Genomic DNA, 19,265 nt, shown 5'->3' with positions numbered 1-19,265 from the left:
TTCCATATATTTTTCACTATTCAAAAAGAATGATACATGTGATAAATGTATGTATGATTATTAAAAAAGCAGATAATAAAGTCCCCCTCCATTTCATACCTCCCGTCTTTATGTCCCCAATTCCACACTCCTGGTTAACAGCTTTAACAGAATGTTTTGGAATCTTTACCATAATTTTTTAACCATTGCAAAGTATTTTACAGTATCAAGAATTTGGTACTATATCAAGGTAGCAAATTCTTACTTGTAGGAAATAATCTGTGCTTCACTGAACATCTTTATAAGAGTATTTGTGTAGAGATGCTCCAAAAGGAAATCTGTCAAAGGGAATACATAGCTATATTTTATCGAATTTTTCTTCAAAAGTGGTATTTTAAACCAGCAGTATGTGAGCATAGTCATTTCCCATAGCTAGAACACATTTATCTTTAACCTTCAATGGTATCACTTTTTTTTTTACACCCTGTTTGCCATCTTTTATTTTCACATTGCCCGTTCATAGGATTTACTCCTTTTACCTTTGGGTTATCTTTTTCTTACTGATTTTAGGGATTTTTAAGTTTTTTGGTTTTTATTTCTATCCAAGCATTTGTATGTAATTTGAAAAGTCAGTATTGAACTGCTTGTAACAAAAAGTGATCCTTCCACCCCTCTTCAAATATTTTAGCTGTTCTGGTATTTTTCTAACATGCTGTAATAGTAGCTCTCTACTGCTTTTTCTCTGTCTTCATTAACTGAGGACATTATGAGTCTGTTATGGTAGCTGAGAATTTTAGTTCATATCTGTCCTGTCATTCTATTCTTCAGCTTTCCAAATGGGTAGGCTTCATAGCCTTTTGTTTTTCCTGGAGTTAATTACTACTCTGCCTCACCCCCTTTTTCCATTTGCCTATATATTTTTTGAACATTTAGAAATTTTTTGCCCTCTCCAACAGCTACTTAAATAGTCAGTACTAAAACCACTTTACATAATGTACAAGTGCTTTGTAAGTGATTTTGGGGAGTTAAAAATTCAACCTAATATGAAAATTTTAAAAGAATTTAATTACACTCCAAAATCTCTAAATTTCATTTTTTCCCTTCCCTGTTGGAGCTGTCTCTCCTGGAACCTTTTCTTCTGTAATCTGGACTGGTGGTTCTGTTCTTTTTCTGCCATACAGCAATTGTTTGGGGATTTTAAAAAAATTTAAATCATTGTTCAATTAAGTTTGGGGATTTTTTTTATCATCATGATTCTAGGATATGTCTTTACCTCATTTTTGGTTTCTGGCTCTATTAAGAGTTATTAGATCCTACTCTTTTTCAGTTTATGCCTACCTTTTAGAGAAGTACATCATATTATTTGATAAAGGATGCTTGGGATAAAAAATAGAAATCAAGGCTTGTATGACTCAAACACCCAAATTGATGGTCCATCGGGATGTACAGTTGAAGGTAATTTTTTTGTAGGGCTTTGAAGGTAACTCTTCATTCACTTACAGCTTCTGGTGTTGCTGTTCAGAAGTATGGTATCATTCTTCTGGATTCTCTTTTTTTAAAAAAATATTTTATTTATTTTTCGAGACAGGGGAAGGGAAGGAGAAAGAGAGGGAGAGAAATATCAATGTATGGTTGCCTCTCATGCGTCCCCTGCTGGGAACTGGCCTGCAATCCAGGCGTGTGCCCTGACTGGGAATCGAACCACGATACTCTGGTTTGCAGGTCCACGCTCAATCCACTGAGCTACGCCAGCCACGGCTGGATTCTCTTAATATGATTTGTTCTTACCTCATGGAAGCTTTTAAAATGTTCTTATCTTTGATTTGATGCAGTTTTCTAATGATGTGCTTTGGTATGGAATTTTTTTTCTAAATTGGTTTGTGTTTTCTTAGTGGGCCTTTTCAATGTGGAATGCTTCAATTCTTAGAAATGTTATTATGTATATTCATGTTTTGATAATTTTTTTTCCTTGGTGTTCACTATTGTTTTTAATACCCAAGACTCTTTCTTGTTCTTTGTTCCTTTTCTTATATTCTCCTATTCTTACATGGCTGCATATCTTTTTATTATTTTTTAAAGATTACATTTATTTATTTTTAGGCAGAGGTGCAGGGAGAGAGAGAAAAAGAGAGAAACATCATCAGTGTGTGGTTGCTTCTTGTGCATCCCCCACTGAGTGCCTGGCCCGCAACCCGGGCATGTGCCCTGACTGAGAATGGAAGTGGTGACCCTTTCCACTCAACTACACCAGCCAGGGCTCTTTTTATTATTTTTTTGAGAGTATTAAGGATACTGGAAGTTTTTCTCTGCTCCTAGCATTGTTCCTCTGAAGTTTTTGTTTTTTTGGTTGTTTTCATCTCTGACATGTCTGATTTTAGGATTAGATGTTAGTAAACTGAGTGGAAGCTCTATGTGTTTTGTATTGGGATCCATTTTTAGCTGGCCTGGAGGACCCTCACGGTAAAGTGATCAGGTAGCTGCTCAGTTTTTGTTGGAGTCCCAATGATGGCATCATCATACTTATTCCCATGCCAAGCTGTTTCTTCATTGAAGGAACATCTGAATTTCTCGGGAATGTGTACCTAGTTTCTGAATTGCCATAGTTGGGCAGGAAACAAGGTTTCAGATCTCTGACCCTTCATTAATCAGGTCTTCTTTTTAACATTCTATGTTTTTCTTACCTTTCCTCTCTCAACTTCCTCCACTTTCTTAGTATCTGGTGCATTAATTTCTTGAATCATTTTGGATTTCTGCAGGTGCTGTGACATGTATTTTACTCTCTTAAAAACCTTACACACAAACATATACATGTATGTATGTGTGTGTATATATATATATATATACACACACTCTTAATCCTTTATCTGTATATATTAAACATATTTCCTGCAGTGTTGGAATATCTTTTAATTTGTTTAGGGTATGCTTTTATCATACAGAGGTTTTGTTTTTGTTGTTGTTGTACAGTGTTCGGTCTTTTATTGGTTTCTGAGTTTTGCCAAGAATATATAAATCTTGTATTTTCTTCTGTTTTTTTAAATAGCTTTTAATCATTCATATGGCGTTTTGTTTGTGTCCTTTGTGAAGTAGAGATTAACCTTTTTAAAAATTTATTGAATAGTCCAGCTTTTCTGAATTGATTTAAACTACCTTCTTTATCATATGCTGAATACTCAATATACATTGATATGTTCTTTTGAAACATTTTTCTGTTCCTAGGCCAGTGCCATACCTTTAATTACTATAGCTTCCTAATTTCTTTTGATTATCTTTCAGGAAAACTCCTGCATTGTCCTTACATAAAATATTTAACATTTTTATAATCTAAATGTATGTTAAAAATTTTTTTTTTGCTATTAACCAAAATTTCTTAGAGCTTTGTTTGGGATTCTGTTCAAGTTATAGATTAATTTAGGTAGTATAGTTGGAGACTGTTAAAAATTCCTTTGATTCTAAAATACTTTGAAAATATTTATTTAAAGGTTTTTATCCCCATTTGGGTTTCAAATCTAATGATTAAAATTGTTTACAGAAATGTCTTGACATGAGTTAGGTATTTAAATATATATTTTTTATAATAAACTATAATTGTGGAAATGTTTATTTAACCCTCACCCTAGGAGATGCTTATTGATTTTAGAGAGAGGGGAAGGGAGGGAGGGAGACATGATCCATTGCTTCTCCAACGTGCCCCAACCAGGGACTGAATCTGTAATCCAGGCATGTGCCCTGACCAGAAATCGAACCCACAACCTTTCAGTTTGCAGGATGATATCTGTGCATGGAACGGAGCTACATTGGCCAGGGCTGGAATTTATTTATATTTATTTATTTACTTGTTTATATATTTTAGAGAGCTGGAGAGAGAAGAAAGAGAAGTTGATTTGTTGTATCACTTATTTATGCATTCATTGATTGACTCTTGTGTGTGTCCTGACTGGAGGTTGAACCCACACTTCGGTGCATAGTGATGATGCTTTAACCAACTGACTTACCTGGCCAGGACTAATTGTGGAGTTTTAGAATTAGGAAAGATTTTAAATTTTTTATTTTTTTATTTTTAGAGAGAGGGGAAGGGAAGGAGAAAGAGTGGGAGAGAAACATCAGTGTGTGGTTGCCTCTCCTGTGTCCCCTACTAGGGACCTGGCCTGCAACCCAGGCATGTGCCCTGACTGGGAATCGAATCGGCGACCCTTTGCTTCATAGGCCCTAGCTCAATCCACTGAGCTATACCAGCCAGGGCTAGGAAAGATTTTTTGAGAGTTTTAAGATATATGTGTACTTTTCATTACTTTACAAGGCAGCTAGATCCCTTTTTGCAGTTATTTTGCCTGAAAATCATTTCTTAAATTGATAATAAGTGTCTGTATCTTCTGCCATAAATGAATTCATTCAGCAAACATTTCAAGTTTAACAAATACATGTTTGCAGTATGTATGTTTTGAATTTCAATTTTATGGTAAAACTGCATAAAAGTATATTTATTTATGTTTTCTCACATTTTTAAGCAGCTCTTGCACACTTCATTGTTATTCTTTCTACTTTTCAGTCTCTTTGTATAGGAAGCAGTTAAATACCATTTTTAATTTATCATTGCCTATTTTATTTTTAAAGTTTTTTAAATTGAATTTTAATTGATATATATTGTAGTAGCCCCCTCATCCACAATTTTGCTTTTCACAGTATCAGTTCCCTGTAGTCAACCATGGTTTGAATATATTAATTGGAAAATTCCAGAAGTAAACAATTCATAAGTTGTTTTTTTAAAGATTTTATTAATTTATTTTTAGAGAGAAGGGAAGGGAGGGAGAAAGAGAGGGAGAGAAACATCAGTGTGTGGTTTCCTCTTGCACGGCTCCTACTAGGGACCTGGCCTGCAACCCAGGCATGTGCCATTGACTGGTAATTGAAGCACTGACCCTTTGGTTTGCAGTCCAGCACTCAATCCACTGAGCCACACCAGCCATGGCACAATTCATAAATTTTAAAGTCTGTGCCGTTCTGAATAACGTGATGAAATCTTGTGACTTCTTGCTCTGTCATGCCTGGGATGGGAGTCATTCCTTTGTCCAATCATATTCACACTGTATATGCAACCTGCTTGTTAGTCCCTTTAGTAGCTGTGTAGTCTATCAGATTGACTGTTGTAGTATTGCAGTGCTTGTGTTCAAGTAACCCTTATTTTACTTAATATTGGCCCCAAAGCGCAAGAGTAGTGATTCTCGTGATTCAGATATGCCAAGGAGAAGCCATAAAGTGCTTCCTTTAAGTGAAAAGGTGAAAGTTCTCGACTTAATAAGGGAAGAAAAAATGTCGTATGCTGAGGTCGCTAAGATCTACGGTAAGAGCAAATCTTCTATCCATGAAATTATCAAGAAGGAAAGATAAGTTCGTTCTAGTTTGCTGGGAAACCACATTCACGTAACTATATTATATTATGATTGTTCTACTTTATTGTTAGTTAATCATTGTGCCTAATGTATAAATTCAACTTCATCAGAGGTATGTATGCATAGAAAGAAATAGATAAGACTCAGTTTTGTCTGTGGTTTTAGAATTCCCTATGGATAAGGGGTAGCTACTGTGTATCAGTTTGAGGTATACAACTTAATGATTCAACATTTGTATATATTACAAAATATAGAAATAATATTTTTAAAGTGTATTTATCTTGGAAATATAATTTAAAGGTAATTTAATTTTTCAGAACTTTTGAGCATGCTGTTCTAGCTGCAGGAACAGATTTCCGATCTGACAGACTGTGGGAAATGTATATAAACTGGGAGAATGAACAGGGAAACCTGAGAGAAGTTACAGCTATATATGATCGTATTCTTGGTATTCCAACACAGCTGTATAGTCATCATTTTCAGAGGTAGGTGGAAAAATTAGATCATTAAAATATGTGATTACCCAGGCTATTAATTCATAATATTGGAGATTAATGTTAAGTCTGTTAGATGCAAGCGGGAATATTATATTTTTGTCCAGAATCACAATTTATACATTTTTAAATTTAGACACTTTCCCCATATATCTTATGAATTGGTTAGGAATTTTACTGTTTTTAGACATGAGTTTCTTCTTACATTTTATAAATGAGGAAACAAGAGGAATCTTGTCTTTTGACTAAGGTATTTCAGAGTAGTGAAGGAATGAGTAAATAGAATCTTAGTTTAATTTTTCTTTGTAGTACTAAATTAACCCTGTACATGGCACATAATAGATGCTTGTTTAAAAGTTACTGACTTAACTAAATGTATGTGCTTGTGATTCATGTAATACCTATATCCAAAATGATGAAGTATATATTTTATGTAGTAAGTCCTATCTATAGTCAAAGCATAAGAATCATTTCATTTCAGTTTTCTACTATGATTTTCTGTTAAAACTGGTATCATTTCATTTCGATTAGAACTGTTGAAACAGGTATTTCTGTGTACAAAGTTCTGATGTGCTCAAAGTATCCAATTGATACGGACTCAGTCTTTCTGATCAAGACAATATAACTTGATAAATATATGCTTCTTTAAACTGTAAGATTTTCTACATTTTTTCTTATTTTTATAAATAGTATTGTATTAGAGCCTGTAAACTTATATACTTTGTAAATAAATGTTTTTCAGATTTTTTTTCTTTACAAAAAGTAGACTTTATGAAGCATATACAAAGTACTGTGGATCAATTTGCTAAGATAGAAGGAGTTAGAAGCAGACTTAGGTTAGAGTGAGGGTGCATGTAGGTCTGAATATACTGACCCTGTATTTTATGGAATAGATGAGGTGGGAAGGTTTCTGTCTGTGTCTTCGTGGAAGACACATGCCATATTGCAATATAAACACAAGGCTTGGCATATGGAATGCTAGGTGACTATTTCTTGAGTGAATAAATATGAAAGTTTTGGTTTTTTACTTATTAAAAGTTATTTTTATATACTTTTTAAACTTAATTTTTTTCAGTTACAGATTACATTCAGTATTATTTTATATTTGTTTTAGGTGTACAACATAGTGGTTAGCCATATTTTACACAGTATTTGCCCCAATATTTTCTGATACTTATCAGATATGTCGGTGAATATGTTCTCCCATTCTATGGGTTATCTTTTTATTTTGTTGACATACTTTTTTGCTGTGCAAAAACATTTTAGGTTGCTGTAGTCCCAACTGCTGTAGGTTGTTTATTTTTTCTTTTGTTCTCCTTGACTGGGGAGATATATGTGATAAAATATTGCTATGAACTATGCCCGAGATTTTGCTTCCTGTGTTTTCTTTTAGGTTTTTATGGCTTCAGCTCCAGCATTAAGTCTTTAATCCATTTTGAGTTTATTCTTGTGTGTGGTGTAGGAAAGTGGTCTAGTTTCATTTTTCTGTACTTATCTGTCCAATTTTACCAACATCGTTTATTGAATAAACTGTCTTTGTCTCATTGTATATGTTTGTTTCCTTTGTCGAATATTAATTGACTATGAAGGTATGGGTTTATGTCTGGGATCTCTGTTCTATTTCATTGATCTATGTCTCTGTTTTAATTCTAGTGCTATTCTGTTTTGATTACTATATAGCATTATAGTATAGTTTCATATTAGGTAGTGTGATTCCTTTAACTTTTTTCTTTTCCAGATCACTGTTGCCATGCAGGGCCTTTTTTGTGGTTCCATTAAATTTTTTGAAATATTTGTTCTAGTTCTGTGAAATATGTCATTCGGATCATATAGGAATTGCATTGAATCTGTAGATTGCTTTAGGTAGTATAGACATTTTAATGATGTTAATTGTTCCTATCAATGAACATGGTATGTACTTCCACTTATTTGTATCTTCTACATTTTTTTTCAGCTTCTTGATAATTTTCCTAGTACAGGTCTTTTATATCCTTCATTAGATTTATTCCTAGGTATTCTTTTTTTTATGTAATTGTGAATAGGATTGTTTTCTAAATGTCCCTTTCTGCTGGTTTATTATTGGTGTATAAAAATGCAACTGATATCTGGATTTTAATTTTGTATCCTGCTACTTTGCTGAGTTCATTTATCATTTCTAGTAGTTTCTTGGTGGAATCTTTGGCGTTTTCTGTACACAGTATCATGTCATGTCATGTACAGCTAAAGACATTTTTACTTCCTTTCCACTTCGAATGTCTTTTATTATTGTCTGATTGCTATGGCTAGGACTTCCAGTACTATGTTGAATAAGAGAGGTGAAAGTGGACATCCCTGTCTTCTCCATTCTTAAGGGGAACGCTTCTAGTTTTTACGTATTGAGTATGATGCTGGCAATGATTTGTCATATATGACCTTTATTATGTTGAGGTATATTCCCTCTATTCTCACTTCGCTGTGAGTTTTGGTCATAAATAGGTGCTGGGTTTTATTAAAAGGTTTTTCACCATCTATTTATATGATTGTGTGGTTTTTATCCTTCATTTTGTTTATGTGGTAAATCACATTTATTGATTTGCGAATGTTGTACCAATGTTGCATTCCTGGAGTAAATCCCACTTGGTCATGGTTAATGATCTTTATGATGCATTTCTGTATTTGGTTTGCTAATATTTTGTTGATGATTTTAGCATCTATGTTCATCAGGGATATTAGTCTATAATTTTCTGTTTTTATATTGTCTTTGTTTATCTGGTTTTGGAAATAAGGTTACGCTGGCATATAAAATGAGCTTGGGAGCCTGCCCTTCCCTTGCATTTTTTTCAAATAGTTTGAGGAGAGTTGTTCTACCTGGAAAAATTTGTAAAAATTCACCTCGGAGCCTTCCTGTTCAGGGCTTTTGTTTTTTGGGGGTTGTACTACTGCTTCAAATTAATGAGGTGTAATCTGTCTATTCAGATGATCTGATTCTTTCTGATTTAGTAATGGAAATTGTATGTTTCTAGGATTTATTCCATTCAGTTAGGTTGTCCAGTTCAGTTTATTGTCATATAGTTGTTCATATTAGTTTCTTAATAATCCTTCGTATTTCTTTGGTGTCAGTTATTTTTCCTCTTTTGTTCCTGATTTTGTTTGGGTCTTATCTCTTCTTTTCTTGATGAGTCTGGTTAAAGTTTTATCACCTTGTCTTTCAAAGAACCAGCTCTTGGATTCACTGGTCTTTTGTATCATTTTTTAGACTATTTCCTTTATTTCTGTTCTGATCATCATTATTTCCTTCATTTAACTCACTTTGGGCTTTGTGGGGGGGTTGTTTTTTTTTTTTAATATATATTATTGATTATGCTATTACAGTGGTCCCATTCTCCCCCTTCACTCCCCTCTGCCCTGTACACCCCCTCTTACCCACATTCCCTTTAGTCCATGTCCATGTGTCTAAGTTCTTTAGCTTCTATATTTCTCATACTATTCTTGCTATCCCCTTGTCTATTTTCTGCCTACCGTCTATGCTACTTATTCCCAGTACCTTTTCCCCCTCTCCCTTTCCCACTCCCCCACTGAAAACCCTCCATGTGATCTCCATTTCTGTGATTCTGTTCCTGTTCTCGTTGTTTGCTTAGTTTGCTTTTGCTTTTGTTTTAGGTATGGTTGTTAATAATTGTGAGTTTGCTGTCATTTTACTGTATGTATTTTTTATCTTTTTCTTAGAGAAGTCCCTTTAACATTTCATATAATAAGGGCTTGGTGATGATTAACTCCTTTAACCTGACCTTATCTGAGAAGCACTTTATCTGCCCTTCCATTCTAAATGAAAGCTTTGCTTGATAGAGTAATCTTGGATGTAGGTCCTTGCCTTTGATGACTTGGAATATTTTTTCCCAGTCCCTTCCTGCCTGCAAGGTTTCTTTTGGGAAATCAGCTGATAGTCCTATGGGAACTCCTTTGTAGGTATAGGTTTCCTTTTCTCTTGCTGCTTTTAAGATTCTCTCCTTTACTTTAATCTTGGCTAATGTAAGTATGATGTGCCTTGGTGTGTTGTTCTTTGAGTCCAGCTTCTTTGGGACTCTCTGAGGTTCCTGGACTTCCCGGTAGTTTATCTCCTTTGGCAGATTGAGAAAGTTCTCCTTTATTATTTGTTCAAGTACATTTTCAATTTCTTACTCTTCCTCTTCTCCTTCTTGTACCCTTATAATTCAGATGTTGGAATATTTAAAGATGTCCTGGAGGTTCCTAAGCCTCTCCTCATTTTTCTGAATTCTTGTTTCTTCATTCTGTTCTGGTTGGATGTTTCTTTCTTCCTTCTGGTCCACTCTATTGATTCGAGTCTCCATTTCCTTCCCATCACTATTGGTTCCCTGTACATTTTCCTTTATTTCATTTAGTGTAGCCTTCATTTTTTTTCATCTAATTTGTGACCAGATTCAACCAGTTCTGTGAGCATCCTGGTTACCAGTGTTTTGAACTGTGCATCTGATATGTTGGCTATGTCTTCATGACTTAGTTGTATTTTTTTTTGGAGCTTTGATCTGTTGTTTTGTTTGGGCCATTTTTTTTTTGTCTTGATGTACCTGTTATGTAGTGAGGGGCAGAGCCTTAGGTGTTCAGCAGGGTGGGGTAACCCACGTCACTGCATTATGGTACTGTATGTGGGGAATGGGTCTGAGAGGGAATGATGCCACCTGTTCAACTTTCTACCAGTTTTCAGTCACTTCCCCCAGTCCCCACAAGCAAAGTGGACCCTTCTCATGCTGATTCCTGGGTGGGTGTGTTTGTGTACATTCTAGGACCCTATGAGTCTCTCCAACGAACTCTCCTGTGAGACTGGGAGTTTCTCACACTGCCTCAACCCCCAGAGATTTTTTCAATTGGTGGTTTGAGGCTTTATTTTCCTGCACTGGGGCCCTGGGTTGTGAAGTCCGTATGGTTCCCCAGTTGTTTTCCAGGATTATCTGCATATGAATGTGGGACTACCCAGTCTGCAGTCTGCCACCTCTCTGGGTCTGCCCACTGCTGCCTTGCTGGCCAGCTGCAGTCTTATGCACCTCGCTCCACAATCTGCATCTCCCTCGGTCTTCCAGCCACCCTTTCCCTGAGTCCTCTTTGCTCCTGTGCTTGTCTCCACCCTTCCTACCTGTCTGGATGAATGTCTTCTTTAACTCCTTGGTTGTCAGACTACATACAGTTTGATTTTTCTGTCAGTTCTGGTTATTTTTTGTTTTTAAATTTCTGTCCTTTTGTTTGTTCAAGGGGGCACAGTGTGTCTACTTATGCCTCCATCTTGGCCAGAAGTCCTCACTTTGGGCTTTGGTGTCTTTTTCAAGTTCCTTTAAGTGTAAAGTTAGATTGTTTATTTGGGCTTTGGCTGCCTTTTGAAATAGAAATGTTAATTTTCCTCTTAGGAGTGCTTTGTCTCCCACAAATTTTGGACAGGTGTGTCCTCATTTTCATTTATTTTAAGGAATCTTTTGGTTTCTTCTGTGATCTCATTGTTGACCCATTCATTGTTTAATAACATATTATTGGCTTCCTTGTCTTTCTGTTTTTTTCAGTGTTCTTACTGTAATTGATTCCTAGTTTCATAGCAATTTGGTCAGAGAAGATGCTTGGTATGATTTCAGTCTTCTTAAATTTAAGACTTTTTTGTGTCCTAATATGTAATCCTAAAAAACCGTCTTTGTGTACTTGAAAAGTATTACATTCTGCTACTTTGGTGTGAAATGCTCTGAAGATACCAATTAAATCCAACTTGATCTAGTGTGTTACTTTAAGGTCACTGTCTCCTTGTTGATTTCTGCTTGGAAGACCTATTTTTTGAAGTCAAAGGGGTGTTAAAATCCCTGACTGTGATTGTATTTCTGTTGATACTGCCCTTTACATTTATCAAGATTTGATAGTTATGTTTACTGGGGTTTTTCTTCATGTTGCATTGTTCCCTTTATTATTATGTGTAGTGTCTTTCTTTGTTTTTTACTGTAGCCTTGGTTTTAAAGTCTATTTTGTCAGATAAAAGTATTGCATTTCTTTTTCTTTCCTTTTTTTATTTCCATTTTCATGAAATATCTTTTTCCATTATTTTTAGTCTGTGCGTATCTTTCAATCTGAGTCGGGTCTCTTGGAAACAGCATACATATGGGTCTTGTTTTCCTATCTGTTCAGCTACCCTGTGTCTTTGGGTTGCAGCATTTAAGCCATTTACATTTAAGGTGATTATTGATAGGTATGTATTTAGTGCCGTTTTATTGTTAGACTATTTTCCTTTGCTTTTTTTCCCCTCTTTTTCTTCTTCTTAAAGTAAGCTCTTTAACATTTGTTGCAACACTGGTTTGGTGTTAACAAACTTCTTTAGCTTTTTCTTGTCTGGGAAGCTCCTTATTTCTCCCATGATTTTAAATGATAGCCTTGCTGGGTAAAGTAGCTTCGGTTGTAGGTCCTTTTCTTTTCATTACCTTGAATTTTACACAAAACTCCCTCTAGGCTAAAATATTTCTGTTGAAAAATGAGATGACTGTCTAAATGGTGCTCCATTTTAGGTAAACCTGCTTTTCTCTTTGCCTTTTAGGATTCTCTCCTTATCTTTAGGCCTTGTCATTTTAATTATGATGTGTCTTGGTATAGTCCTCTTGGGATACAACTTGTTTGGGACTCTTTGACCTTTGTGGACTTGTGTGTCTTTTTCTGTCACCAGATTAGGGAAGTTTTCAGTCATTACTTCTTCAATTAGGTTCTTAATATCTGGCTCACTATCTTCTTTTTGTGGTATTCCCATGATGTGGATGTTGTTATGCTTGATGTTGTTTCTTAAGCTGTCCTTATTTTTAAAATTTGTTTCTCTTTCTGCTGCTCTTCCTGGGTCTTTTTTCTGTTTTGTCTTTTAAAACAATGATTTGATCCTCTGCTTGATCTAACCTATTATTTATTCTTCCAGTGTGTTACTTATTACAGATATTGTGTTCTTTATTTCTGACTAGTACTTTTTTATGGTTTCTATTCTTTCTTCATGATATTGAGTATCCTTATAATCATTAAACACTCTGATAAATTGCTTGCCTCCTTTTCATTAGTTCTGGAGAATTCTCATGTTCTTTCATTTGGGGTCTGTTTTTTTTTTGTTTTTTTTTGTCTTCTCATTTTTGCTGCCTCTTTATGTTTGTTTCTATTTAACAGGTAGATCTGTAAGACTCTGGTGCAGGCCTAACTCATACCCTGTTTGTGACTGGCCCTGGGCCACCTGTTTGGAGGTATCAGTGGTCCACAGTGTGTGGCTTCCTCTCCTGGGCCGTTGTGTGTACAGAAAGAACCTGGCTGCCCACCAAGACTGGCTGTTATCATCACCAGGCCCCGGGGAAGATTCTACTGAAGTCTCAGAGCTCCCAGCAGTCTACCTCTGCCTGCAGGCTTTCTGTAGCATTAATCAGTTTTAATGACTTATAGCTCTACTCACCAGCTGCAGGGCTTAGCACCTCAAGGTGGGCAGAGTAATTCCTGTAGGCAGGGCTATTGTTGTCCTTTAGGCTGATGCCTCTTGGAGGGGAGTACTCTGCCTGAGATGGCTTCTGTAGTATAGGGAATGACTCAGCACAGGGATCCTGATGGCTTACTGTTCAGTTCTCTCCCCAGAATCACCAGTCCCAACACTCTACTCTCTCGTCTCTAGTCCGCTCTGCCCTCTCTTTGCTGGAGCCCAGGGTAAATGGTCGCAAATGGCATTTTGTTTGTTGGCCCTTTAAGACACTCTCTGCATCTCCAGCCATCTCTTCCCTGGTGGACAGAAACCCTGCCATTTTTTACAACTGTATCTTATTTGGGTTCTTTTCCTGATTCTCTTGCTGTAGGCTGGGTAGCCCAATTTGGAATTTAGACCCCACACCTTGGGGAATCTCCTAGCTGCTGGAATATCCCCCTGGAACTGTTGCTGCCATCCATGGCAGCCCAGCCAGTCCTTTCACGCCTGCTCTGTACTCCCTCTCAGTCTCATTGTGGTGAAGTGGCTTCCTCCATCTGTCTATGTTTATAATGCTTCTCTCCAGCTGGTGTTCAGTTGGTTGTTCAGGATGATATTTCTGTAACTTAGTTGTAATTCCAGTTTTGTCCTAGTGTAGGTTAGTGTAGCTTCTACATGCTCTGCTGCCATCTTGGGTCCTCTCATATGGTGGTGTCTTTCTCTGACTGACTTCATTAAGCGAAATTTCTAGGTCCCTCCATGCTGTCTCAGATGATAAGATTTCATTCTTTTTATGGCCAAGTAATACTCCATTTTTCACATTTACCCCACATCTTTTTTATCCTCTTACCTGTTGATTGGCAGTTTGGCTGCTTCTGTATGTTGGCTACTGTAAATAATGGTGTAGTAAGCCCTGGCTGGTGTGGCTCAGTAGATTGAGCGCTGGCCTTCAAGCCAAAGGGTTGTCAGTTTGATTCCTAGTCAGGACACATGCTTAGGTTGCAGGCTGGGTCTCTGGTTGCGGGCGTGTGAGAGGCAACCACATGTCAATGTTTGTCTCCCTCTTTTTCTCTCTCCCTTTGCCCCTCTCTTCCCCTCTCCCTAAAAGTAAATAAATAATAATCTTGGGGGGAAAAGAAGGAAAATGCTGTAGTGAACGTAGTGGTACATATATTCTTTCAAATCAGTATTTTTGTTCTCTTTAGTATATACCCAGAAGTTGAATTGCTAAGTCATAAGACAGTTTCATTTTCAATTTTTAAAAAGACTTATTTACAGCATTTATTTTTAGAGAGAGGAAGGGAGGAAGAGAGGGAGACAAACATCAATTGGTTGCCTCTAGCATGCTGTGAATTGAGGACTTGGCCCACTACCCAGGCATGTGTCCTGACTGGGAACTGAACTGACGACCTTTTGTTTTGTGGGAACAACATCCAACCCACTGAGCCATACCTGTCAAGCTCATTTTTAATTTTTTGAGGGAACTCCAAACTGCTTTCCATAGTGGCTGCTCCAATATTCATTCCTACCTGTGGTGTTGGAGGGTTCCATTTTCTCCACTTCTTTGTCAACTTGTTTGTTAATTTTTTTGTTGTTGTTTCAAAGAAAGACATATTGAAAGATTATTTTATAAGAGTGGGTTACACACATGCAAGTGGTAAGGTATAGGGCAATTGTAAATAACTTGATAAAAAAATGAAAGATATAAAAATGAATGGCTGTATTTCACTTTTCCTGCTGGCCTATGGATATTAATTTATTGATGATAGCCATTTTGACAGGTATGAGGGATATATCATTGTGGTTTTAATTCACATTTGTCTGATGAGTAATGATGTCGAGCATCTTTTCATATGTGTATTGGCCATCCTTATGTCAGTTTTGGAGAAGTGTTTCTTCAGGTTCTGTGCCTATTTTTTAAATGGATTGTTTTTTGGTGTTGAGTTGTATGAAATCATTGTAAAATTTGGATGTTAGCCTTTTATACATATTATTGGGCAATGTGTTCTTCCATTTCGTTTCTGTTTATAATTTAAAAGTGTTTTTTACTTTTTATCTTTTTTTCCTTTTCATTTTGTTGATAGTTTTTTTTTGCTGTGCAGTAACTTACAACAAGAATGAGTCTTTTGCCCTGGCTGGTATAGCTCAGTGGGTTGAGCACAGGCCTGCGAACCAGACGATCGTGGTTGATTCCCAGTCAGGGCACATGCCTGGGTTGCAGGCCAGTTCCCAGCAGGGGACACACGAGAGGCAACTGTACATTGAATTTCTCTCCTTCTCTCCTTCCCTTCCCCTCTAAAGACAAATAAAATCTTTAAAAAATATTTTTAAAAGTTTTTAAAAAGAACGAGTCTTTTTTTTTTTAAGTTATTGACTTATTTTATTTTATTTTTTAGAGAAAGATGGTGGGGCAGACTGACAGACATCTGTTTGTTGTTCCACTTACCTGTGTATTCATTGGTTGCCCTGACTGGAGATTGAACCTGCAACTGTGGCTTATCAGGATAACTCTCTAGGCAACTGAGTTACCAGTCAGGGCTGTGTAATAACTTTTTTGTTCGATATAGTCTCACTTATTTTTTCTTTTGTTTTCCTTGCCTAGGAGATATCAGAAAAAATAAGAGAAATGTTTGAGATTTTGCTACCTTTGTTTTCTTGTGATTTTCATGCTTTTGAGTCTTAAATTTAAGTGTTTAATCTATTTTGAGTTCACTCTTGTACAAAGTCTTTCCAGGAAAAGTCCATCCATTGTTAATATAACAAGAATGCTTTGCACGATTTCGATGTAACCTGGCAGCCAAGAACGTATGTGCATGCGTTCAGATGATTCAAAAGGCCACACCTGCGGGCAACTGGTGATTAGCAGCTTCATCATGACAACGTGCCTGCTCATTCGTCACATATCATCCAGTGTTTTGGCAAAACATCAAATCACTCAGGTGACTCAGCCACCCTACAACCTAAGTTTGGCACCCTGTGACTTCTGGCTTTTCCCAAAATTAAATCACCTTTGTAAGGGAAGAGATTTCAGACCATAGATAAGATCAGGAACATAACACAGAACAGCTGATGGCAATTGGCAGAACTGTGTGAGGTCCCAAGGTACCTACTTTAAAGGGGACTTAGGCATAATTGTCCATGCACATACAGTGTTTTTCGTACCTTGTGTCTTCAGTAAATGTCTCTATTTTTCATATCACATGGATGGATACCTTTTGGACAAACCTCTTTTATGGTATAAGAAGATGGTCTAGTTTCATTTTTTGCGCCTGTCTGTCCAATTTTCCCACCACCATTTATTGAGTAGTCTATCTTTACCCCACTGTATGTCTTACCTCTGTTGTCAAATATTAATTTACCATATAGGTGTGTGTTGTTTCTAGACTCTGTTCTGTTCCATTGATCTATATGTCTGCTTTTATACCATTACTATGCTACTTTGATTTCTATATCCTTTTAGGTTTGATATCAGGTACTTCCAGCTTTGTTCTTTCTCAAGATTGCTGTGGCTATTTGGGGGCTTTTGTGGTTCTGTATAAATTTTTGGATTGTTCTAGTTCAGTGAAATATTCCATTGGCATTTTGATAGGAATTCCATTGAATCTATAGATCGCTACAAAGGTTTGAAATGTGACAAAAAGGGGTGCTTTTTCATAAACCAATTTTTCTACAATCTAAAATAAAGCCAAAATCTATGAATATAAAAGCCCTACTTTTGGCAAGAAAAATAAAATATGACTAGGAGACATTGTTCTGAGTGCCCTGTAACTTATTTAATCCTCACAGTAAGTCAGGAAGGCATAGGTACTGTTAAAGACTAAAGTATTCACATCATTAGTAAGTGGTTGGAAGCTGACTAGAAACTAGATGATGTTGCCCTGAAGTTCTGTACATTCTCCTCCAAATCTTTTTTTTTTAACTGAATCACTCCACTAAGCTTTTTTCTTTAATTTTAATTTTTTAAAATTATATATGTGTATGTATATATTGATACATTTTTAAAATTATATAGCATAAGCCCTGGCTAGTGTAGCTCAGTGGATTGAGCACAGGCCTGTGAACCAGAGGATTGAGGTTCTATTCCCAGTCAGGGCACATGCCTGGGTTGCAGGCCAGTTCCCAGCATGGGACGCACAAGAGGCAAGCATACATTGATATTTCTCTCCCTCGTTCCTTCCCTTCTCCTCTAATGATAAATAAATTTAGAAAATATTAAAAACCCAAAATTACATAAAATATATATTCGTAAATATATGCAAATATATATATTTAGAGAAAGAAAATTGATTTGTTGTTCCACTTCTTTACTCATTCATTGGCTGACTCATATCTGCCCTGACTGTGAATCAAACCTGCAACTTTTGTGTATTGGGACAATGCACCAACTATAACTGAGTTACAAGGCCAGGGCTCCCACTAGACTTTTAAAAGCGCATATATGTTTATAATAGAAATTTGTTGATTGCATTATACATAGTGCTGTTTGATATGCCTTTTTTTCACTTAGTATATTCAGAACCACTGCTGTTTCATGTGCTTTTTCACTGATATATTGAGAACCACTTTCTTTATCAGTGTCTAGCAAACTTATAAGTAGTGTTTATGTAGGTAATCTTACAGTTGTATAAATTAGATTCTCATGACTATCTGCTTTGAGAATCACTGAAATATTTTCTTTTGCATAATATACTCATCCTATTTAAAGTCATTTAGTTAGCACTTGCTGTGTAACAGATGATAAGCTTTTTATGTTACAGGAACAAAGTCTCAGATTCCTCAGCTATGTGTGAGTGGCCTTGGCCTCATGGAAATGAAATATGTTAAGAAAAGTACTCTAACTGCTATAGTAGAAATATTTCTGTTATGCAGATGTTAATATTGGATATACAGTGTCAGTCCAGAAGGTGTCCAACCATGTAATATGAAAAAGAGACATTTACTGAAGATGATAGAAGAAATATTATACATAGGACAGTGATGCCTCAGTCCCCCCCCTTCAAAGTAGGCACCATGGGACCTCACACAGTTCTCCCAGTTGCCATCAGCCGCCCCATCATATTTTCTTGAATTTCATCAACAGTCTAAAATCTCTTCCCTTTCAAAAGTGATTTTAGTTTTGGGAAAGGCCAGAAGTTGCAGGACACCATATCTGGGCTTTAGAGCATGTGAGTCACCTGGATGATTTGAAGTTTTGCCAAAAACTGCATGAGATGTGATGCATGAGCTGCATGAGTGGGTGTGTTTCTGATGAAGCTGCCAATCACCAGTTGCCCATAGTCGCTGCCTTCTGAATCATCTAAGTAGTTTCTGCAGAGGAACGTTCAAGCTTATTTATCTTAGCACTAATAACACTGCTGTGTCTCCTGTATCCTTTACATGTCTGTTTTTGAAGCTTATTAAATCTTTTTATTCTTAACACCTAGAAATAGAGAACAATGTCTATTAGACACTCATCCATTCTTTATTGAAGAAAAAGCTGATGGAAAATTACTGCTTAGTGTTATGCATATCTTATCACCATTTGAAAGACTTTTCTGTACATTGTAGCAGTTATTTTAAATTCATACTCTATAAGTAATTTTTTATTTTATTTTATTCGAGTTTCTTGCCTGCATTTTGGCCTCTGTTTTGAGTTTTAACATCTGAATATTAAGTTGTTTATTTGGTTATTATATATTTGAGAGTCACCTCGTTATTTTTGATGTTTTTAAAATAAGACAGTTGACATTTTTTCCTCCCAGTAGTGAAATGGTCCAAGTTAAGCTTTTTATCTGCAGATTTTTGCATAATTTAAATTATTTTCTAATGTCACTTACATACATTTGTGAAAGTCTGAAAGTCCAGGTGTGTCAATAGCCTAAATGAATTTTAAGAGACTTGGGAAATTCATAATGTTGGAATATGTGGTACATGTACACCCATGTCCATTACTTACATTGAAGAGGTAGGTTTGAGTCAAAGGCT

The 19,265-nt window shown here is 36.2% G+C and overlaps 1 protein-coding gene across 4 annotated transcripts in view; it reads left to right on the top strand.

Moving 5' to 3' along the window:
- Positions 1-19,265, top strand: part of PRPF39 (pre-mRNA processing factor 39) — a 55,703-nt gene that overhangs the window by 25,871 nt on the left and 10,567 nt on the right. For 3 of the 4 annotated variants that reach the window (XM_037158257.2, XM_037158261.2, XM_037158260.2), the window contains one exon: positions 5,687-5,854. The exons of the other annotated variant lie outside the window; for it this stretch is intronic. In XM_037158257.2, coding sequence (XP_037014152.2) covers positions 5,687-5,854 — 168 coding nt within the window. The remainder of the gene's footprint in view (positions 1-5,686; positions 5,855-19,265) is intronic. 4 annotated transcript variants of the gene reach the window in all.

Source organism: Artibeus jamaicensis, unplaced genomic scaffold (genome assembly GCF_021234435.1).
Source record: "Artibeus jamaicensis isolate MK-2021 breed Jamaican fruit bat unplaced genomic scaffold, CSHL_Jam_final scaffold_286, whole genome shotgun sequence".
In the NCBI taxonomy this organism is placed as follows: Eukaryota; Metazoa; Chordata; class Mammalia; order Chiroptera; family Phyllostomidae; genus Artibeus; species Artibeus jamaicensis.
Note: the sequence above shows the minus strand (reverse complement) of the source record. Positions and strands in the feature narration are given on the sequence as shown.